This window comes from Ascaphus truei, chromosome 17 (genome assembly GCF_040206685.1).
Source record: "Ascaphus truei isolate aAscTru1 chromosome 17, aAscTru1.hap1, whole genome shotgun sequence".
In the NCBI taxonomy this organism is placed as follows: domain Eukaryota; kingdom Metazoa; phylum Chordata; class Amphibia; order Anura; family Ascaphidae; genus Ascaphus; species Ascaphus truei.
Genome location: NC_134499.1, coordinates 26203829 through 26227841, shown reverse-complemented (window position 1 = coordinate 26227841; position 24013 = coordinate 26203829). Strand labels below are relative to the sequence as shown.

The following is a 24013-nucleotide window of genomic DNA, read 5'->3' as shown; positions in this document are numbered from 1 at the left end:
CTGAGTGTAGCGGCGCCGGGGGGGGTGGAGGGGAAGTGAGTGAGGGGAGGTGATCACTCCGCTCCCCCGCTGAGTGTAGCGGCGCCGGGTGGGGGGGTGGAGGGGAAGTGAGTGAGGGGAGGTGATCACTCCGCTCCCCCGCTGACTGTAGCGGCGCCGTGGGGGGGGGGGGGGTGGAGGGGAAGTGAGTGAGTGAGGGAAGGTGAAGGCAGCTCACTCACCCGTCCGGCAGCTCACTCACCCGTCCGGCAACTCCCACGTGGAGGGGGGGGGGTGAAAGCGCGGGAGACAGGGAGAGGCGGAGCCTCCGGGACAGGTGGGGAAGAGAGCGGGAGATGTGCTGCTAACACTGTGAGCCCGCTAATGTATGTAACACAACACCCCCCCCCCGTGTGTGTGTGTGTGTGACAGTGTGTGTGACAGTGTGTGTGACAGTGTGTGTGACTGTGACTGTGACTGTGTGTGACTGTGTGTGACTGTGTGTGACTGTGTGTGTGTGGTGTGTGTGACTGTGTGTGTGTGACTGTGTGTGTGTGTGTGTGTGTGTGTGTGTGTGTGTGTGTGTGTGTGTGTGTGTGTGTGTGTGTGTGTGTGTGTGTGTGTGTGTGTGTGTTTTTTGGACCTTTGGCCCGTCACTCCGCCTCAGGCCAATGCGAGGTGTGGGGGGCGGGCCAAGGGGGTGGTGTGAGTGTGTGAGGCCAATGAGAGGTGTGCGGGGCGGGCGGCCCAAGGGACCAATGAGATTGCCGCTAGGGACACCGGACATCCAGGCAGGCAAACATACAGTGCTTTCACTAATATAGTATAAGATTAGAAAAGCATGTTTCAAGCTCTGGCCCTGTTAAAACAGTTCCAAATTCTTGATTGAACAGTTTTTTTTTTGTTCTGTATTTTTTACCCAAGATGACATAGTAGGGGGCTTGAACTATACCTCTGCTTCATGCCACCGCTTGCAACTATGTAAATAAAACGCGCGCCACGTGCATGCACAACGCCAGGCACACGCTCACGCGCGCACCAGCACCTACGATATAACAAGCCTAACAGTGATTGACTTTGACAAAGTGACTCAACTGAGAATGAACATGAGAGAAGAAAAAAACCTAGGGAAAGACTTGTAGAAGTTCCACTCTTACCTCTACAGAGATAACACTGCCGGGTTTGTGTCTGTACGGTTTGGCAGGATCCTCGGCATTGAGCTGCTTCAGCACTGGATTTGGCTCGTACGAGAAGGAGGCGAAGTTGATTACACTGAAGTTGAAATGCAGGTTATCCATGATGAACTCCACATCGACCCGGGCGTTCCAGTGCAGAGGGTTTATGGCTGGAGTTTTACACAAGAACAGGAAGGATGAGTTGATCAGACACAGCTCTTCAAACTGCAGAGAGGAGAAAGGTCCCGGTAGAACAGGTGAACAATTCAATGCCATCTCCAGATGTAGGATATACTTAATTCACACCCCTGACATCTTTTTGGGGGCCTATGTACTAACAGGGTCTTTGGAATGCATGAATGTACCTGCTGCACACTGCACAGAGCATTTTCTGGACATTCTGTCTCTGGCACAATACGGCGATGTCTCAGACTGCGGCGCCTACGTCGTTCTACTGGTGACACTGTCACTCTTATTTTCGGGGCATGTACCACATCCAAATTTTGCCCAGATACCAGAATCACACGCCCACCGCTGAAACAGAGAATCAACACTGAGGAGCCTGTGTATCAAGTAGATTGTATCAGAGTACATGTGTCAAATGTAAGAAATTGTTTCAAAGTTGGAACACAAGTCTGAATAGTAAGTTTACACATCATTGTATTATACATAGTGCTGTACCTTATGAAGCTCTTCGTTGGACTGGCAGAGGTGATGTTAGGATCCGCAGTGTATGTGAAGAGTGAGTCGTATGCTCTACGCTCCTGATCTCCATACCTAATGGTTACCGGGAGCTCTGCCGTGGTGTTACTGGAACCAGTAAGACACTCCAACTGGTTCTCCTGCATTTCTGAAAAGCTATGGGGGAGGGGGAGAAACATAGGTATGGTAACCCCTTAGTTGCCGGTATGGTGAAGTTCAGTGGGGACAACTCAAAGCTTCCACAGCTCCTATTCATGTAGGAGTAATGGGACCAGGTGGGCAGATACAAAACCAGAGAAAGGGGGACAGTCAGCAAAGAGGGCGGAGCATATGGATAGACAAGCAAGACAGAGACAAGGGACAGTGTTATACATCACAAGACAAGGGACAGTGTTATACATCACATGCAGTGTTGCAATGTGGGAATATAAGTTAACCCATTCAGTACCCAAAGTATCCAGGGTAATGTGCTTGCCACCTTAATGATGTATTGTAAGTGTTCATCAGCCTCCCACGGCATTACTGGATTTCTATTAATGTAAATGCCAGAAGCCTTACATGTGACAAGGAACATCCCCGATGAAAACGCTGATCTCGCTCGGGCGGCCCGTCAGTAACTTGGATCCTATGAGAGTCAGTCTGGTCCCCCCAGACTTGGGGCCGCGCGATGGGAAAACAGAGGACAGCAAAGGATTCTAAAGAGCACCAAAAAGGAAACAAGGCAATGCTGAGATAGTGAGATGGTCGAGAGGGAGGTGATTAAAGCCGCAGGTAAAATAATCCTCTATGTTACCCACTTATCTGCTATCTGATTGGGAAAACTGACTGTAACAGGGGACTTATCCCTGTTCAGTAATGTGCCTTTAATCTAGCAGTGTGGTAGTTAATTACTAAACACCGCCTGCCTGATTAGATTGTTTACAAAAAGCCTGCCTTTGAGACAGGAAGTGACTCCTCCCTAGCTCTGACTGAGAGCTGACCTTTGGAGAGACAGAGCAGAGGTTCTTGAGTCCCAGGAGAGACTGACCAAAAGAAACCCAGATCTCTGGAGCTGACCGGTCTTGAGCTCTGCACAGCAGAGCTGAATTCAAGACACAGGGAAAACTACTACACCTGAAGCTGAACCAGGAAGTGAGAAGATTTTCCCTCCAAGAAACAGATAAGACTTTTATTCTTAAGAGACTGCTTATATCTGCTTATTTTCATGCTATATGTTTGGGGCTGCGAGACATGCTTAACTAATGGAGATGTGAACTAATTGCATAGGATTTCACTAGAAATACTCCCAAGTGAATAGAAGCTTTGTTCCCCCCCCCCTGTGTTTGGATAATTTCCTGATAAAAAGGAACAGGCACAATAAAGCCTATTATAATTTCACATTATAAAGCCTCCTAATTGTGTACCTCTGTGAATGTCCGTCTACACTGACCCTCATTACAAGTATTACCAACATTAAACTTGTCCATCTGTTGATGCAGATAATTCTGTATTGTACCCACTGTTATACAGCTTTGATGGCAGAAGAATGACAAGCAGCAGCCCTATTGGTAGGACAGTATATAGTACCCATCTCAAATGTGGTGCTGCAAAGACGGAGGGGAGTCCCTAATGGTTAGAGAACTGGTCTGTGAAGTGTGACTCCAGTTTATGTCAGCTGCTTGTGATTTTGTGGAAGTCCCTTTGTTGCACTTTGGAGGTGTATCAAAATCACCTGCTGCAAAAATGGTGGAAAACTAGGGCAAAAAAAGCAGCACCAGATTTATTGAAGTAAACAACCCCCATTGCAAATAATGACAATTATGTTAGCTGTTGATTACCTTGTGCATATGTTGGCAAGTTGTTTACCAGTTGTGTACCCAAGTCAATTTTATACATAACCTTATTTATCTAAAAACAATATTGTACAAGCTACAAGTGAGGGTCCAACATGCTGGCGTTACAAATTAATATTCTTATTAGACAAATTAGGAATGCCTGGTAGCACGTAGGAGATCTGGGAGGTCTTGTAAGCGTAGGAGTCACCTAGAAGATCCACCAGTGCAGGGGTACAGTGATGTGGTTACTCCCAATATTCTGGTCATACAGCCCAGGCAGACCTAAGTACTGAAGAGTAGAGTGTAGCATTGTCTCTGCAGATGGCCACATTACCTGATAGGTGAAGACCTGACTGGAAACGCCATGGCCTCCCCCTGGCACTTCCACAGCAACATGTCCTGATCTCTCAGACCAGCTTTTGCCTGTCACACATCCAATGCTGTGGAGAAGAGATACATAATATCATCGGGACTAGATGACACATACCTAGTTTTTAAGAGAGAGGCTGTTGACACCACTACTGCTTTGATATGTTCATCCACTGATGTCTACTTTATACATTCTCCAAGCAATCCCTATAATGCTGGTATCTCACAAGCACATTTGCTCACTAAATATAGAGATTTTGAAGTGCGGCTAAACCGCAAGTGGACAATCTACCACGTGAGACAATGTTCAAACTGAAAATTACATTTGTGCTCGGCAAAAGGTTACAGCACGTTTTGAAGTGTGGACTGCCTGAAAAAGTCTCTAACAGTGAGTTCCCATTCTGCACAGTAAATTACCTGCTAGAGATCTCATACTTTAGGGAGTCCACCAAACACGGAATCCCAGCCACAGTCACAGTCTTTGCAATGTCTTCAAGCTTCTGACCCAGGTTCGATCCAGAGATGGTAATTTTGGTTCCGCCTTCCACTGGGCCAGAAAGTGGCTCAATCTGAAACAGGTCAAGCGAAGGAAAAGGAGTGGGCACTTTGGATTTGCAAAATGAAGATATTTATTGTGACATTAGAAGACCAACGTTTTGGCTGTAAATCCAGCCCCTCTCAAGGACATGGCAATCTGAAACAGAACCGGGTCAGACAAACACATTCTGGGTGATGCTACCAAAATAGCCCATAGAGCCAATAATAACTTATTGGGGATTCTAGACACCATGCCACGTACTGGTAACATAAGCAACCGTTATTAGGGAAGGACCTCACAACAGTGGTGACTCTGTGACATTACCAACCAAAGATAACGCTCTACAGACTCCCAAGAAGAAAGTGAGGTTATCGCTAACATGTTGCAGTATATTTTCAACTGGTTCTTACGTGCGCAAATAATTGTAACCGTTTAAAAAGGGAAATTATTATAAAGAAGTATCTACTTTTAAATCCCTCTTTATGAAGGAAAATAAAAGCTTGCTTTGCCGTGCTGGGTGTGCATCTAAAGGGCTTGCTAAGTTGGTGACTTACATTTGACACAGGTGGTTATCTATCGCAGAAATAGCAGAAGGCAGAACACATGATGGGTCTAGGTGCCGAATTGAATACATTTACTGATAATATGTGTGTTATATAATTGGTCAAATGGAGACTCCATATTGTATATCACAAGGACGATTCCCTGCATGATATTTACGTACAGTGTGGATGAGTGGAGCAGGGCAGTTTCCTTCAATCTCCTCCATGCAGGACTCCTGAAACACGCAGCTAGGGTGCACCCCTCCACACCACACGCAGTTATACTTGAGATCCGCCGTTTGGCAGTGACTGCAGTCTGAGTGTCCCACAGAGCAGTTATACAGAGTCACTGCAGAGGGAAGGCACACACACTGTTGCTTATTAATCGGGACTGTAAAAAACAAATATATATTCAGGAGTGTCCCTCAGTTCCACATCTGTGCATGGTGCTGCTCACATACCGTGGAGATCTTCAGAGCTGTCTACCCGCAGGTCCTTCTGTCTCTGCACAAAGACCATAGCGTTGAACTCTGGCTGGGGTGCAGAGTAACTGTACTGCAACAAGAACAGAATGTTATTGGATGTGGGGGGACCTCCAGGTATAGACCCTTCCCCACAGGTCTGTGTAAAGGAAGAAGTGTGTATCGTGGTACCACAGAAAGCCATAAAAAGTAATATTGTGAAAGGCGGTCTGATAGAAAAAGAAAACTCGTGAGCTTGTGTGAGACAGACAGACAGACAGACAGACAGACAGACAGACAGAGGAGAGGAAGTAATACATTGCACACAGATCTGTCCCAGGCACTCACTCCAGCACTGGAGGTGCATATACTGCGTCAGCGAAGAATCAGTGGCCTCAGATTCTGGGAACTGGTTGGGAGCCTGCTCTGGTCTCTGGTTTTATTACCTGGTGCAGACGGCAAGTGATGTAAAATTTGGATTGCTCAATTGGATCCACTTCCACAAAGGCATCTGTCACCACTGTCCTGCCCTCCAATATCAGGACGCACTCATAGTCCAACTGCTGATCCTGCAGAATAAACACAGGAAACAGCTCAGATAGCACACGGGTGGGAATTATGCGAGTCTCCCAGCTCCGTTCTACCCAGCAACACTGATCTTTAATAAGCATCAAGTGCTAAAGGCTGATAACATATCCTTATTTTCATCACATTAGTTCGCTTCGTAGACTTCAGTGAGATGCACCTCATTGTATGATTTTCGGCACTGAATTCGATTAAGCTAGGAATTTCATATATCAGTTTGCATGTATCACAGACCATTACCGTGGTTAGCAAGCGGTCAACATTTCCTAGGTGCGGTCAAGTTTTAAAATTTGAACTGGCATTTTTTAAATGCCAATTGATAATCTAGAGTAAGGGTGCGCAGACTTTTTCCCCTGTGACCCCCTGCCGGCTCTCCCCCCCCCCCCCCCTCCATGTGCCCCCCCCTCCTTACCTTGGCTCTGGCGTTCTGACGTCATGTTGCCATGGCAATGCGGCATCACGTGACCCCGTGGCATAATTTGCCGTCGCATTGCCATGGTAACGCGTCACCAGAAGCCGCCTGGGGCAAGGTAAGTGACGTTACAGAGGCCTTCGCCGCTCCCCCGGCATTTAATTTAAATGCATTCGGGAAGAGCGCGGGGCCTCTGAAACCTCTGCGAACCCCGCAGAGAATCTCGCGCCCCCCAGTTTGCGCACCCCTGAACTAGAGCACTGTTTTTCAACAGAGGTTCCACCGGACATGCCTAAACTATTCCGTGCAATTTTTAGGTCATTTGAAAAATTTACCAAATACAGAAGAATTTACAATGCATCTGATCTCAGGCGCGCTATTAGAGAGGGTTGGGGTTCCTTACAATGCATCTGATCTCAGACGCGCTATTAGAGAGGGTTGGGGTTCCTTACAATGCATCTGTTCTCAGACGCGCTATTAGAGAGGGTTGGGGTTCCTTACAATGCATCTGATCTCAGACGCGCTATTAGAGAGGGTTGGGGTTCCTTACAATGCATCTGATCTCAGACGCGCTATTAGAGAGGGTTGGGGTTCCTTACAATGCATCTGATCTCAGACGCGCTATTAGAGAGGGTTGGGGTTCCTTACAATGCATCTGATCTCAGACGCGCTATTAGAGAGGGTTGGGGTTCCTTACAATGCATCTGATCTCAGACGCGCTATTAGAGAGGGTTGGGGTTACTTACAATGCATCTGATCTCAGACGCGCTATTAGAGAGGGTTGGGGTTCCTTACAATGCATCTGATCTCAGACGCGCTATTAGAGAGGGTCGGGGTTACTTACAATGCATCTGATCTCAGACGCGCTATTAGAGAGGGTTGGGGTTCCTTACAATGCATCTGATCTCAGACGCGCTATTAGAGAGGGTTGGGGTTCCTTACAATGCATCTGATCTCAGACGCGCTATTAGAGAGGGTTAGGGTTACTTACAATGCATCTGATCTCAGACGCGCTATTAGAGAGGGTTGGGGTTCCTTACAATGCATCTGATCTCAGACGCGCTATTAGAGAGGGTCGGGGTTACTTACAATGCATCTGATCTCAGACGCGCTATTAGAGAGGGTTGGGGTTCCTTACAATGCATCTGATCTCAGACGCGCTATTAGAGAGGGTTGGGGTTCCTTACAATGCATCTGATCTCAGACGCGCTATTAGAGAGAGTTGGGGTTCCTTACAATGCATCTGATCTCAGACGCGCTATTAGAGAGGGTTGGGTTAAAAAAAAACACTGCTCTAGGGTCATCTGTCATTTTCACTGTGATACCTCAGCCAGATCAGCCTTGTTACTTTCACATCCCAAATAAAGAAACCAGGTCTAGAAGTGCTACTTCCTCAGACACTTATCTCAAAGTAGTTACATTGCACTGCAGGTTTAGAGCAGAGGTTCAAAATCTATTTAAAAAATCCCTAAATAATGTTACAATTTCTCTAGATTTTGTAGAACCAAAATGCACCAAAATATAGATCCCCCCCCTATATCATGCACTAGTTAGACAGACAGGGATACAGAACTTCCCTTTGAGCAGAACACTAGATGACCAGTTTTATAATGTGATAAAAAAACCCGCACAGCATATCATACATGGACCATAGCTCATAAAACTGTCTGTATATGGGAAAGGACCATTAAGTACCTGGTAGAGATGAAAGTTTGTTCCGACTAATGTTATTTTCCTTTCCACGTTGACCGGCAGCAGAGAAGAGCTCTGGATGCTTTCCACACAAGGACAGGCGTCTGGACCCCAAATCAATTCTTCCTCGTTCTGTCAGGAACAAAGCAACATTAAAAGTGCATTGTTGTTTGGTTGAAACCAATGGGCGAGAAGACATTACCATCTTTGAGAGAATGTATCGGCAACAAAGGGTGCATGATTACTACCAGCACCCTTGGTGGGATCCAAGAAGGCGGCTTTAGATCAGGTGTGGCAAACTCCAGTCCTCAAGGGCCACCAACAGGACATATATTAAGGATATCCCTGATTCAGCAGAGGTGGCTCAATCAGTGGCTATTGAACCACTGGTGCTGAAGCAGGGATAGCCTTAAAACCTGACCTGTTGGTGGCCCTTGATGACTGGAGTTGGCCACCCCTGCTTTAGATGGTTGAAAGTATGTAGTCCAACCAATACTACTCTCTACTGTAGCATGTGCTGTCATATTCAAATGAGTGATGTCATTGACATTAGAACATATAAAGATGACTCCTTGTGACACCAGTTTTTACCCCTTCACTACCAGGGGGATAAATGAAAAAATATTCTCTGAAGAGCTTTGTGTTTGATAGGATCTCTCACTAAAAACATCAGTGCTATTGTCCTTGAACACAAGGGGACATCTCTTGCCACAGCGGTGTCTGCTCAATGCCAGCTGGCTCTCAGGAAGCTTGGAGGTTTTCACAGCAGTGGGTTGTGAATGCCAGAAAGATCTCAAATAATGTGTCCCTGCTCATAATTGTGCCCTGTACGAGCCAGCTGGCTTCTGTGCAAAGGATTCAATATGGTAACGACTCCTTCTACAGATGCTGCCTAGCTACAGCAAGCTGGAGATAGAGAACAAAAATACTTACAGTGCTCTATCAAAAAATCCTTCCAAAAAGAACCTTGTACCAAACTTCACCTATAAATCTAAAGCACTCAACCTTGAAGTTGCATTGAGGTTGTTCTTTAGAGCCGTTTAAATGCCGTGCTGGGCCCTTCGGCCAAAACGTTTTAGCAAAGTTTTTAAGTAAAGTAAAATCTACGGGTAATTCTACCAATCATATACACAGCTCCAAACAGACCAGGGTTGAAGCTTTATGGACTAAGTGGATTATTCATTAAAATGTCATAGTGCCAACTAGGGCAAGGTAAATCCCATTGAATTATCAACGAGTTTCTGTTAGATAGTGCCCTGATCGGCACAATTGCAGTTTAATGAATAACCTCCTAAGAAATCCCCTCCGCTCTGGAAGTAATTAAAGTCTCCCTGAGCTTCTGGGGTTGGCCGTGGATCAGAGGAGATGTGTCACCTGGCACTGCCACCCCCCCCCCCCCCCGGACCCCCCCCCCCCCGGAAATGTAAATCCTTTCATCTATGAAATCCTGCTGAGTTTGGGGCTGTGATTCCCAAAATTAAAAGTAATTAGGGACGCATTTCCAACACGGCTCTCTCTCTCGAATAAATGAATCAAGAAAAATGGAACGGTTTCTGAAAAAAAGGCAGTATATTGTGTTTAACTGATTTTGTTCACTTTTGAAAGCTCTATATGGGATCGTAATGATATTTTGCCGGGAAAGATCCATTAAGATGTAGAGAGGTAAAAAGCAAAGGCCTGTTTTGAAAAAACAAAACAAAAAAAAAACCACCAGATTTATTCAAGAAAATGTTTGTTTTTCTATTTTATAAATGTTTTTTTTTTTTATGTACAAGTTTTGCACCAGTTCTACAGCCCCATAGAAAATTGTAAAAGATAACACTCAACATAAGTGGTCAAGGCTGGTATTGAACCCACAAACTTGTACATTTCAGACCAACACGCTAACCACCATGTTGTACACACATGCTACACACCCCACAGGTGCCATAAACCTTGTACTGTTGCTGCCTGAAGCCTATTACTTAGAAATTCTGCCGTTCCTTTTAGCTGCAAAGTGTTTAATAAACACTCTCAATTATCATTCCTGGAACTATTTTGTTTTCTGACCACTAATGCCAATTACCTGAACAGCTTTAGGATGTCGGTTGTAAATTTGATGTCAGACGGCAGGGATGTATTATCGGGATGAATATGATTGTAATGAACAGAATAAAAAGCTTTTTTTTACCTGCTGATTGAAATGTGACATCAAAAATATAGAACTGGGAACTAGAAATGTTTTTTATGCAATACAGGCATACCCCACATTAATGTACGCAATGGGTCCAGAGCATGTATGTAAAGCGAAAATGTACTTAAAGTGAAGTACTACCTTTTTTCCACTTAGCGATGCATGTACTGTACTGCAATCGTCATATACGTGCATAACTGATGTAAATAACGCATTTGTAACAGGCTCTATAGTCTCCCTGCTTGCGCACAGCTTCGGTACAGGTAGGGAGCTGGTATTGCTGTTCAGGGCGTGCCTAGAGGCGCATGCGTGAGCTGCTTTTTGTCTATTGGGCGATATGCACTTACTCGCGAGTGTACTTAAAGTGGGTGTCCTTAAATTTGGGTATGCCTGTATCCACCTGTATCCAATTGGAAATTGGAATCCAGAATTCTCTCTGCTGTCTATGACTGTATCCTATAACTGCAATCTAGAAATACTTCACAAGCTGGTCCATGCACAGGTAAATACAATAAGTTTTGAGAGTAAACCCAATCTCATTAGAGAAAAGGATACCAGCACTGGACACTCATTATCAAAATAACAAGTTGATTTGTTACATTATACAATAGGGTTTCCTGATATTGTATAATGTAATAAGTCAACTTATTCTTTTAACAATGAGTGTCCAGCGTTGGTATCCTTTTTTTCTTACACATATATATATTCAACATAGACAGAAAGTCTAGAAGATTCAGTCAATCCCTATGACTCTCACCAGTTCGATGAATCCCGGAGAATCAAACTGATAATCCAGCCCTGGTTCGAGAATGCTGGGAAAGTTGGGTGAAACCCCATCAGTGTCTCCATCTCCAGAGAGGATAGTGGAAGATGAGAAGGAGGTGGTGTCATTTTCCATAATGGCTGTGTCCACCCAGTCATCTGCTTCTGTATGGTCCAAGCTTTCTTCAGGTGGTTCATCTGGTAGAACAGTGGGTGGGACTTCCGAGAATGGAATTTCACTGGGTAGGTCCTCAGGCACGTCAGGCAAAGAAGGGACACTGAGGGTCTGGTTAGTGGTTGGAATGGACGGGACAGCAGGCGTAAATTCCTCTGATGTTGGAAGGAGGGTGGTGGGAGCCCATGTGATTTCACTGTCATTATCAGAAACAGTTGGTGCAGGAACAAGAGGTGGCATTGTAACAACATCAGGTGTGGTGGAACTCTCAGTGGTCCAGACCTCCTGGATTATGTCTGGCTCAGAAGTGAGGGGAAGGATTACATCTGCTGTGACAGATGGGCTGGTAGAGATATCCACAGACTCTGTGGTCGGGCTAATTGTTGGAAGATGGGCCGGTTCTTCAGTGGGAGGTATTGTTGTTAAATCTGGAGTAGTGTCTACAGTGGTTAGGTCTAGTATGGTTGGCTGTGGTTGTGGAGCAGTACTTGTTTCTGGAGCAGACACTGTGGTAGTAATGATGAGTGAGGTGGTTAGCACAATGGTAGGGATTGGCGTAGGTGTGGTGTCAGTGACAGGTGTGCTAGTTGTTGTAGCTCTGCTGGTCTCAGGGACAGGACTGGGGCTTGTTCCAGGAAGACTGGTGGAAGGATCAGCGGTGGTAAGTGGCTCAGAAGGAAACACAGGAGAGAGAGTAGGACCTAAAACTGGTATCTGCCCCTGTTGAGTGAAAGGGAGAAAGAACAAATATGTGTATATATTTATATATGTCTTCTTAGAATATTTTGAAAGCTAAATAAAACAAGGAAGGAAGGTGAATCTGACAGGAGGAAAAATTCAAGGAACAGTGAAAAGAGCAAAAAAGCCAGCAAGAGAAAAAAAAACACAATGTACTTGAAAGGTTGCATTGGCACGATGGCACGATGGCACGATGGCACTAAAGCTCGAGACTATAAAAGCTAGCATCAAAGTGGCAAAACACATCCCCCTATAAGAACATTAGGCAAAGTGGTTTTGGTTTAAATTATTGACTGTAATTAATATTGGAGGGAATGAAGGAAAAAGCACAAGAGAAGAAAATAAAGTGAAAAAGAAAAGAAATGTAACTAAAAAAGAAAGAATATATTCTCTCTTGCAAGGTTCTTCACTCCTTCTCCCCTTTGTAAATCTCATCTTTAAACTCATGGTACAACCCTACTCGCTCTCCACACTCTGCTCAGGCCTATACTCTCTCTACCCCCTTTGTCACAATAGCTCTCTCACGCCTACAGCCCTTCTCACATGCTGCACCCCTATGTCTGTAACTCAGACCCCTCTCAACATCTGCAAAGCACCTTCTCTCTCTAACTTCAAAACCCATCTGAAAACTCGTCAAAGAGTGTTCAGTCCGCGCTCTTGCTTCCTATGGATACAGAAAAGTAATTTATCTCCTTCCTCTTGCTGCTCCTGTGATTTGAAGTGTCTCCCCCCACTCCAAGAAGGACCCCGGCGGAAGACTCCGTTGGCAAAACCAGGTAACCAAGAAAAAAAGCACACGTGCGCACCAAGGTAAGAGTATGATGGTATAATATAACAACAATAATATAAAAACTTACATATGAGTAAAACTTAATTCATATCCAGGTCTGAGCGATATCCTCATCCTTTAGGCTTGCCCTTCAGGCAAGGGGGCAATGTCCAATTCTCTTCGGGTAACAGCCCGCGCGCTGGGGCTGTCTCGGTGGCAGTCACTGCAGTAACACCTCCGCGTGTGTCGCGTGGTGTGTAGCGCAAGTGCGCATGCATGGAAATGAAGCCCCCTATAGCCGTCCGTAGATGCCAGTTCGTTTGAGGGATCGCGACCGGAATGAATACACAGCAGACACGTCCTTGCTTCCTGTGTGTGCAACCCTGGCAGTCTCAGCAGGCTCTGCGACCAATGTCCAACAAGCTTAGGGGACTGTGCCAGCCAGCTTCCTCCTGGCTTAGGAGAAGTTGCTCTCTCTCTCCTTTCTCGGGGGGGAAAGCGGTCTCTCGAGAGACTGCTTTCCCCCAGAGAAAGGAGAGAGAGAGCGACTTCTCCTAAGCCAGGAGGAAGCTGGCTGGCACAGTCCCCTAAGCTTGTTGGACGTTGGTCGCACAGCCTGCTGAGACTGCCAGGGTTGCACACCCAAGGAAGCAAGGACGTGTCTGCTGTGCCAAATATTGGCAATTAGGAACAACCAATGATGTAGCTTGAATGACATATAAAAGACCCCTCGCAGGTGCCCAGATTTCATACCTGATGAAGTGTACCTGTTAAACGAAACGCGTCGCGAATTGTGTAACCAGCCTACCTTAATCCTGGTGGCTGGCATACACCAAGTGTATTCATTCCGGTCGCGATCCCTCAAACGAACTGGCATCTACGGACAGCTATAGGGGGCTTCATTTCCACGCATGCGCACTTGCGCTACACACCACGCCGACACACGCGAAGGTGTTACTGCAGTGACTGCCACGGAGACAGCCCCAGCGCGCGGGACTGTTACCCGAAGAGAATGGGATATTGCTCCCTTGCCTGATCTATGGTGAAGCCTAAAGGATGAGGATATCGCTCAGATCTGGATATGAATTAAATTTTACTATTATGTAAGTTTTTATATTATTGTTGTTATATTATACCATCATACTCTTACCTTGGTGCGCACTTGTGCTTTTTTTCTTGGCCATCTGAAAACTCACCTGTTCAATGACACGTTTAATTTGTCCTGGATGACGCCTACTCACTTGACTACATTATTCTCCTATGCAGACTCACCAATATACTTAAATTCACTCCTACTGTTACGGCTACTTTACTCTCCCCACACACCAATTACATTGTAAGCTCTTTGAGGCAGGTACTCCTTTCTCCCAAAGTTATATTTATGTGTTGATGCACGTATCCCATCTGTATCATTATATTCCCTATATTGTAATGTTGTGAAAATGGTTAGGCGCTGAATACCTGATTGGCGCTGTACAAATATACCTATGTGCATGTACAAAAAGAAAATGAAATTCCTTTAGTATCTGTATATCAGCAATGTAAAGGCTAGAACCATTCCCAGGCACAGGGCAGAGACTTACCAATTTATTATAAATGATTGTCCCTTCTTCACAGGCGGCTTTGTGGGTGCAGAGGTGCTGCTGAATGCACCAGTTACATCCCCAGTCACTGCTCACACATCCCCGGCACCTAATATACCCAGAGGAAACCACATCATGAACACGGCCAGGGGACCCATAGCGAACATAACAACATTGTAACTGAGTCTCTAGTGTTCAACCTGTGATTTAACGATACACTGGGTGAGACTCTTCTACGTACATTCATCTGACGAAAGACAAAATTAAAGAGACCCATGAAACACGTGACAATTATGTTTCAAGAGGGAAATAGATGCTTTCTGGATCCCAGAAACTAGATGTAACCACGGATCAATAAATTGTCTATCTCAGCCGGTACTAAATATTCAATGCTATCAAATACTTCAACAAAACTTCAATGAGCACTTTTATCAGCCTGCAGGACTACTCGGTGTAACATGTACTCCGTGTAGCACGTACTCTGTGTAGCACATACTCCGTGGAACATACTGCATGGATTACAAGGGGGATGAAAGACTCAAAGCAGCATTTCCTGTTTGGGGGATAAACTGCAAAACATGATGGTACTGAGTATCTCAATACACTTCCACACTCCCCAGAGTAACTTCTCATTGGAGAAAATCGTGCTGGTAGCAGATGTGAAACATTGTTTTAAATGTATAAAATTATATTTTAACCTTGCCAAAAAATATAGCAGTAATCGAGGACAAAACGGTGTACATGAAATGATGGTTAAAAGCTCAGTATTAACCCATTTCAGACACAATTGCACAGTCCTTATAAACCCTATGACTGGTCGGGAAAAAGAAATTGACTGTCAGCCGCCATAGAAGACAGGGATAGCAAATTAACCCTTTCGCTGGACAAGGGGCAAAGGCGTGATTAACCCCGTCACTGCCAAAGAGCCCGCCACGCATTACGGACCCCTCCAGCAGCGAAACGGTTAAAGCAGGATTCCTGTTGTAACAGTGAGCAGTCTCGGTATAAAGTCGTTTTCCTTTTCATCGTCCGCATTCGATCCCAGTATGTGAGAGAGCAGATATTGGGGTGCACGGGGGGAAGGAGACTCACGGAGCCGTCTGGAACAGCTGGGCCACTGACGTGCAGTCGTAAAAAGTGAACTCTGCGGCAGTTATAACGACCTCTCCGAAGCAGAGCAGCAGCTTCACCTGCACGTGATCTGAAAGCAGGCAGAGGTGGTGTTAGTGACGTGGCACCAGTGGCACAACTAGGGTTGGCAGGTGTCCAGTATTGAACCGGACTGTCCTGTATTTAGATACACTGTCCAGTAAAAAATTAGAGGTAATACTGGACATGTAAGTGTCGCGTATTAGCTCTCTGGACCGGCTTGGGGGGCCGTGGGATTTCCCCGAGCAGGGAGAGAGCAGGGCTGTTACTAGGAGGCTGAGCCACGTCCTCCATCCTGATTTCCCTGCTGCAGGTTAATGCAGCCAATCAGGAGGAGGTGTCCGGAACCTGAGGGTAGGGGCAACGAGAGGAGGAAACAGCATGGAGTGGAGAGAGGGGTGTGTGTGTGTCTCGAGCCCGTCGCACCTTTCACCATTGTGTCCAGTATTTTTGGAGAAGCCACCTGCAAACCTAGGCATAACTACCAGCTGGGCACATCCAGGGGCCTCAGCTCAGGCGGGTGGGACAAAGGGAGTCGGGACCCTCCCTCCCGACTCATAAGCAGCATCCCATGTTACCAAAAATTACCCGGCAATGGTTCAAACGAACCTGGACAAAGTTCAGGGGAGGAAAGGGGACAGAGCTCGAAACCCAGTCGGCTGTAAGAGAGGAGCACCAGCTCTGCCTCCTTTCCTCCCCTGAACTGCATCCGGGTTCGTTTGGACCATTTCCGGTGACCGGGGTCACGTGGGATGCCGCTCCGCCGCTGCTTACGAGTCGGGAGGGTTCCCTTCACTTTGTGTCTGGGAGCCCCTTACGGTGCAGTTACGACGCTGCGTTGCGCGCGGTGTATGTACGATTTGGGTCACAAAACAAGACCGATTTTGTGATTTCCGGATTCACTCAGGAGGACTGAAGAAAAATATATGGGACTATAAGGTATAAACATTATCACGACCTGCAAACAACGGCATTTTCTCAGGCGTTTGTACAACGATGAATGTAATAGCAATAGATATTCAGTTACATCAAGGGGCGGTTAAAGGGGCAAGCCCTCCTAGGACCAACGTTAACTGATTCAGTGACATGGTTAAGGCGTCTCATCTGGGTGATTGATGCTTTCTTTATCCACATCTCACAGATTTATAAGTATATAATGTATTATTAAAGTGAAACTTGGGAGGGTTGGATTTCCTTTGATTTCCCTTTTGTGTGATGTCACTGTGTGATGTCACTGTGTGATCAGCAAGTGCTTGCACTTGCCTGAGTTCCCTCTCCCCACCTCCCTTATCTTTATTGGTTTTCTCTGATAAGGACAGGGTGGGATAAGGGGAAAGAAAACACTTAATTGACCAAACCCCCCCCCCTCCCCACATTCAGCGGTCTCTAAGAGAAATTCAACTGACCAAGTATATGGGGTTGCAGCTTTAAAGTTACACAAACTAAAATATTAAAATGTCACTGGAACCTGCTTTACTGAAAAAAGAATAGCCCGGAGCCATCTGAAAGCCTTAGATAAGCATTAATATAAAAGCAGGCGAAAAAGTTTGGAAATGCAGAGGTGTAGGTAATCTGATCACACACCCTATTGTGCTTCACCATGAAATCTCAAATTGCATCACAAATAGACATCATTAAATACTCATGCTAACCGTAGTACGTAAAGTGTTCCCTACTACAATCTATATTCATTTTTTGAGTTATGGAGGTAGGAGGCTGTCCCCGGCATTCAACAAAGAAGATGAACTTTGTCCTGTCACTTCTGGGCCTTCATCTCTTTGACCTACCTGTGGCCCATATTCAATATGCTGTGAAGACAATGCTCCATGTCAGGGAAGCTCTGAGCTCCACTCATCATCCACTCACAGCACATTGAGTAGAGCCCCTTGGCTCTGAGTGCACACTGACCTGTCCCTGGCTTGATAGTAGGCGCTTTGCTTGGATCTGGGGAGGGACACATCACTCCAGCATCCGTCCTGACTGCACGGCTCTCGTAATCTTCAAAAAAACATGAGTACGACTCTTCGTCCCGCAGGGATGGTAACTCAGGGACAGACAGGAAGATCTGTGAGCACAAACAGAACAGCAGATACTAAGTATCCCTGTCTACAGTTCGACAACACATCACTAGTTCTGTGTGTAATGCAATGATATTAATCTAACACTAGATGGAACCACTACACCTCCAAATATAAATAACTTAAAGGTGGGGAGGTTAATCTTATTACCTTAAATACAAAAATACACACACACAAAAACAAATGCACCCACTAATCAGAATAAATTATTTATACAGAGGGCAAGTCATGTGAGGGTACCCTGTTCGGCCAAATGTCATATAATTGAAAGAGAAATACAGACGGCCCAACCAATGCAAAATGCAGCCAGCCTAATCTCATAATAAAAATGTTTTAATGCAGAACCGGAAAGATCTACGTAAATGTGTTTTGTGCATACGTGTTCCAGGACTCACAAGTCTCATCTATAGTATTAAAAACTCTCATACTGGTTCATTAAAACAGCAACACTACATTCCCCCTTTTGTTTTCTTATGTTTATAAGTAAAACGTGTGACAATGTATAATTCTACATTCTTACCTACGCTGGCAATCGTTTGGTGCTCCTGTTATAAATCTGTAAAAAATCCTGATTGCGGGCCTAACATAATGGCCGCCTTTCAGTTTCAATCAATCCTTCGGCCAGTTTAACTCAGAAGCTACAATGTATCCGGGTATTACTAAGGTAACATTATCTATTATTATAGTTTGCAGCTCAAACTGCTGGGAATGTTGGCGACAAATTATCGCAAGCAGTAAAGTGTTACAAAGATCTTGCACTGCTGGGAAAGTGGGCCAAAGCCTGCTATAGAAATCAAAATATGCTGCTATATTAAAATTATTTAAAAATGGCATTAAGAGTTGAATTCAAAAACAAAACAGTCATTATTATCTAATACTACAGATCTGATTTTGTATTTTTTTTTAAACATATAAGATTTCCCGTTTTGCTGCTTTAAAACCTTCACCACAAATCTGAGACCCCTTCCACATGTGTGAACGACCTGCTTGCAGTCTTGAATTTCTGTGCAGTGTTTGTTTCTTTGAATTTATTGACGTGCCAATATCATTTTCACCTCACCAACTTATGACGTGAAAGGAAAAAAACTAACCCGAATGACACAGACAAGTCTGTCCCTCAGAACACGCAGGCTCGGCAACATAATTGCATTGAAGGAAAGAGCTATTAAAACTTAAAACATTTATTTCATTTTTTTCCTACAAAAAAAGTCAGCACCAAAAAGTCTCAGAAGATAAAATGTTACAGTTCGTATGATTTCTATGTTACAAAGAATGGATCCCTCTCTAGTGGTGGAGTTCAGGCGTTTGGCTGAAAGCTGTTGGGGACGTCTGTCAGATTTCTAGGGGTCAGCGAGAGAACAAGAATGCAGAAAGTTCCTGCATGGATTATCTTGCTTTGAGATGCAGACACATTTTAATTATTGGTGAGACAGGTGGATATACACTTGACCCTCCCCCCAAACTATCTCACGTTTCTCTTCTCTTCTTTGCTGATGTTCGCTGGGCTCATAGACTGCACCGTTAGACACTGCTGGTTGGGATCATACGCCCAGAGCCACTGACCCCTCTGTCCCGAACGCCAGCATTCATATCGCCTGCTACACCTGTGAATTCAAAATCAGTCCATCAGCCATGGAGGAAATCAAAGCAGAGCAGACACTTCACCAGGTATCGCCAACCAATAATTATTGTTTGGGTCAACTACAATCTGGCAACCCATAGAGCCGGCAATACATGCTACGTTGTTGGGTTTCCATTTTTAGTGGCCTTCCAAAATATCAACATGTTGTAGTATAGAGATATTTCTCCAGCTTCCTTCATGCAACTCTATTATTTAATACCAATACCACATAGTAAAAGGCCAATGATCTGAAAACTCACCTGCCCTTAAGGACACACCATCCACAGTACGGGTCCCCAGCAGAGAGACACGAGTCACACTCAGTATGCTGAGAACACTCAGACAGTGGCACCTTCACCACCTGCACACAGCAAAGGAAATACAATCCTGGCTGTAATACAATGTATCCAAAACTCCAAGTGCGTCCATTCAAATGTAAAAGCAATGAGCGGACAAGTCAGATAGCAGGTGTATTTCATGCACAATCTGCACTGCTCCTAATGTGACATTAGAACAGCTGACAAGATTACATAAATCCCAATGTTACAGTACAAGCTTGTTGTATTAGCAGAGTCAATATCCTCATGCTGTAATGTTGTACAGATGCTGGATATAAAAGCTGGATGTGTGTTACCAAGGCATGAGCTTGGACAATATGTGCCTGTCTCTGGAAGTTTGTTAGTTCCATGTTGTTAAGACAGGACTGAGAGACAGTTCAGCAAATGATATCGAAAGATAGAACGTTCTGAGAAACAACACATCATACTTAATCAATCTAGCAGTGTTTGTTTAGTAGCACAGTCACTTCTACTCAACGTTCTTCACGTTGAGGACATCTCTTACCGTGGTTTCAGTCATGACATATAAGTGCTTCTGTGCCTGGTCAAACAAAAGGTCTCCAGCAATGGCTGTGTTAGATTGGTTGGCCAAATAGGAATATTGATGAGCATCTCCATTCCCTCCGACATATACCTGTAAAAGCAATTAGTAGCCATTATAATCATCCAAAAATTCCCCCAGTTTTATCAATACATCTCCACAAAGCAATTTATTATGGGTAAAACAGATATGGTGTTCGTATTCGTTTACGCATGAAATGGTATAGCTCACGTCCTGGGCTGTGTTACAGAGGTTAGAAATGGGGAGACAGGAACGACAGAAAGCACAACGATATCTTGAATATGAGAGCTGGGGAGGTTGAAAGAATCAGGGAAAGCAGTGTTACAATGAGGGATTCGGTGCACGTAAGGAGATTGTATGGTTTCTTTATGTAGCTTGAGAGCAGTATAGCGTTCTAGTGGATGATTGTAAATCAAAGCTGTGCCCTACCATAGAAGTAAAAGGTCAAATTATTTAGCAGCTGTGGGACCATTCATTTGCATGCTGGCTACACTGAACATGTCAAATAATAACAGCGATATCATTAAGTATTTCCCTCTTCTGCCTTTTCTAACATTCTCCCTCTGTTCCCAACTCTCTCTTGACGCCCATCCAAGTACTGAACCATTCATCTTGTGGGGAAGTAATAAGGCACTGCAGGATTACGACTGTACTTGTTTGTTAATGGGGTTTATGTGCCCTTGAAGAGTCCCTTCAGTTTGAGTTTCTGCCAATAGATGGGGACGGAGCATTGATTTTGTGACTAGTTCTTCACAAATCTCTCCTGTCTGAACACAGAAAAGGGGGCTGAGAAGTTGGCAGACAAATGGAACAGAGAAAGTGAACAGATGACAGACATAGGACAGAGATATGACAGTGCCCACCATGCCGTGTTTATATGAAGGCTTTAGGTAACCTCTTTAGCGGCTGAGCACTCTAAGGCACATCTTGCACATGTTGCTATTTTTGGACCCATTCACCAGCTCTAAGCCTTCCCCTGCACTCCCCCATACCAATGCTGCAGGTGTTACATCAGTCACATGGCCTGCTTGTTTCTTTTTGTGAATAAGATGAGAACTCAATGCAGTTAAATGCTACAAAAAGCCATTCGATCCAGGTGAATAAGCAACAGGAATCTTGTTTGCTTATTTAAGAACATTACTGCTGGAGGGGCCGGCAGAATATAGTACAATAACTATGGGACTAGGGGGCAACAGCAGCATTCCCTGCTAATTAGAAGCTCTGACAGTACTAGCACGCTTTTAATAAAATGCTGCCACAGCGGTCACTGCCCCAAAGAGCTTGCAATCTAGTTTTACTGGAATAGGGACTCCAAATGTGTACCCCATACAGTGATCTTGTGCTTTTCCTATGTCCATTTCCTGTATTTAAAATGGTCTGACATTTGAACTGCAAAGCTTTGCATACATGAAATAAAAATATCTATAATTAATATGGAGGACAAGAGTGTTATTCAATAATCAGAGAAAGCTATTAGCAGCCACTAATGGCCACTTGACTGCTATTGCCATTAAATGAATAAACTGCAAGTAAACATATTCGATCTTACGGCTTCAACTGAAATGTGTGGTTCACAATTCACAAGGTTATCTCTCCACCAATATCCCCATGCTACTACCTACCTTGTTAAGTCGTCCTTTGCTGTCTCCAATGAAAGCGATGGTGTGCTCACCTTCCACGTGCACAACGATAGCAGTCAGACGAGCGCGGGAACTCTCAAATACGGCCGCCGCCTCCAGGGAGTCCCGACTTGCCATGGGGCTTGGGGTGTGGTCCGAGCCACATGGGTAGGCATCGAGGGTATCCTGAGATCAGCAGAGAGAAGCGGAAAATACAGAGAGGTTGACTGTAGAAAAGTTTAAGGTAATGGGTTCATGGTCCTGGAAGTCCTATTGGTACTAGAGAAGAGCGGCTTTATCTTCGGTTGTGACATCTATGTTGTCCAACATGAGAGTTCTTCATAGATAAAATTAAAGTGTATGGAGCTTCTAAGACCTCTGTACATGTGAACAACAGACGCATGATGTTTTCAAAGCTCAATTAATTAAATTTATGAAGAACACACAACCTACATCTGCAAAAGGCTGGTAATAATGACAAATTTGGATAGAATTCAACTGACTATATGACAAATACAATCAATGGGACAACAGATCTTTTCTGAATTCAACTGTTTACTGTTTTGCTTCTTCACAGGCTGCTAGAACATTCACTCATCCATATTTGATCTTGCTTCTGAGCATATAATACTTACTGAAGGCAGTTGGACACAATTTGATTTCACGTCATATTCAATGTATGCCACTTCTCTTCCGTCTTCAGCCCTGCCATCCTTGGTATAGCAGGTGTCCCTTGTCTGATTGATTAAGTGATCAATAAGATCCATGGAGTATAAGCACAATGCCGATTCCTCAGTCACTTTCCCAGAAGCAGCCTGCCACGGGGAGAACGCTGCAAATAGAACATCCCCTCGAGTGTTTAACATGCCCCTTGCGGTGTTGCCTCCAGGTTGGGTGACATAGGCAGCCTCCAGAAGGTTGTAGCTTTTCTCTTTAGTTCGACAACTCAGAGGCAGCTCCACATAGGAATAATAATGTGAATCGTCTGGGCAAATGCGAGAAATGTAAGTCTTGTACTCCCGGGACTGCGATTTGAGGTCTCTGCGATAGAAGAGGAAGTAAACACTGGACTGGTAAGTGAAGGCCTTGAGAAAGTGGTGGTTGTACTCAGAAAGTCGACCCACCACTGCTAACTTGGCTGTGTCTTCGTAGGAGAAGACAGAGTGCGAGTCCATTCCCTTGGAATCCCCCACATCCAAGTTTCGAGTGGTAATTGGAGGGATGCCACCAGCTCCCTTGCTGGTGTAGCCCCGACCCACAAACAAAAGGGGTGACCCGTCTTTAGAGAGCCCAACCAGGCCAACTGTAGTAACATTTGGGTCATTTGCAGCAACGTACTGGGTGTCAACAGGCCTCTCTGGTCGGAAAAGGACAGTGTTGACAGACTCCAGGCTCCTCTTCTCACAGATTCCTTGATGGACGCTGCCACAGACAATGAGCTGTCTTTGGCTGGGGACCACAAGTAACAGCTTGTTGTGGTTATGTGTTGGTAGAGCTTGGGGACAGTCCTGGCGAGACACAGGAGGTAAGCAATCCTTACTGTCCTCAACGGGTCCAGTTTGAACAGTAGTCTCCAACACCAAGTCTTCAGTCAGTTGGTAGAGGAAGTTTCTGGCCCCAAGGTACAGAGTCCCTGTGTGGGCGTCCAGGGTTAGATGGTTGAATTTTGTATGGTTCTGTAAGAACATGACATATGGCAGCGTCCCCGAGACAGACGTCCCCAGGAAACACAAGGCAGCAAGAAGTAACATTCCTGAAGGCATGGTGATCATTCTGTAATTTAAAATAATACAAAGAAGTTACTTTTCGGCCATTATGAGAGTAGAAAAGGCAGAACACAAATTAAGCAAAAGTTTAATAAACAAACAAGATACTGGAATAAATGTACCTGAAAAATGCAAATACTTAATAATGACAGCAAGTATATATGAAGATCATACAAAAGATGTTTTGTACAATATCATATACATATACACACTTTTAGCTTTTGTTTTGTTTGTGTTGAACTAAAATAACTAATATACTCAATTATTAGTAGTCACGATTAGATTTCCCCAAGCAAACAATGTCTGTGGGAAACACAAAATCACAGAGTATTCCTTACATACCAATGCTGAAGTTAAATGAATTAACTTTATTTTTCAACTATTTCTATATCTGGGATCAGACAGAATCTG

The 24013-nt window shown here is 44.8% G+C and overlaps 1 protein-coding gene across 5 annotated transcripts in view; it reads right to left on the bottom strand.

The window, feature by feature from the left end:
• The window catches only part of PLXNB1 (plexin B1), a 111555-nt gene that overhangs the window by 21264 nt on the left and 66278 nt on the right, over nucleotides 1–24013 (bottom strand). For all 5 annotated transcript variants that reach the window (XM_075574350.1, XM_075574349.1, XM_075574348.1 and 2 more), the window contains 19 exons: nucleotides 22472–23609; nucleotides 21840–22022; nucleotides 20161–20289; nucleotides 19578–19678; nucleotides 19168–19300; nucleotides 17527–17683; nucleotides 15562–15670; nucleotides 14470–14578; nucleotides 11200–12099; nucleotides 8273–8401; nucleotides 6027–6149; nucleotides 5581–5674; nucleotides 5302–5468; nucleotides 4457–4608; nucleotides 4005–4110; nucleotides 2415–2551; nucleotides 1836–2012; nucleotides 1520–1688; nucleotides 1137–1379 (listed from right to left, as the gene is read on the bottom strand). In XM_075574350.1, the coding sequence (XP_075430465.1) occupies nucleotides 1137–1379; nucleotides 1520–1688; nucleotides 1836–2012; nucleotides 2415–2551; nucleotides 4005–4110; nucleotides 4457–4608; nucleotides 5302–5468; nucleotides 5581–5674; nucleotides 6027–6149; nucleotides 8273–8401; nucleotides 11200–12099; nucleotides 14470–14578; nucleotides 15562–15670; nucleotides 17527–17683; nucleotides 19168–19300; nucleotides 19578–19678; nucleotides 20161–20289; nucleotides 21840–22022; nucleotides 22472–23608 (4455 nt within the window). In that variant the 5' untranslated portion in view covers nucleotide 23609. The remainder of the gene's footprint in view (nucleotides 1–1136; nucleotides 1380–1519; nucleotides 1689–1835; nucleotides 2013–2414; nucleotides 2552–4004; nucleotides 4111–4456; nucleotides 4609–5301; nucleotides 5469–5580; nucleotides 5675–6026; nucleotides 6150–8272; nucleotides 8402–11199; nucleotides 12100–14469; nucleotides 14579–15561; nucleotides 15671–17526; nucleotides 17684–19167; nucleotides 19301–19577; nucleotides 19679–20160; nucleotides 20290–21839; nucleotides 22023–22471; nucleotides 23610–24013) is intronic.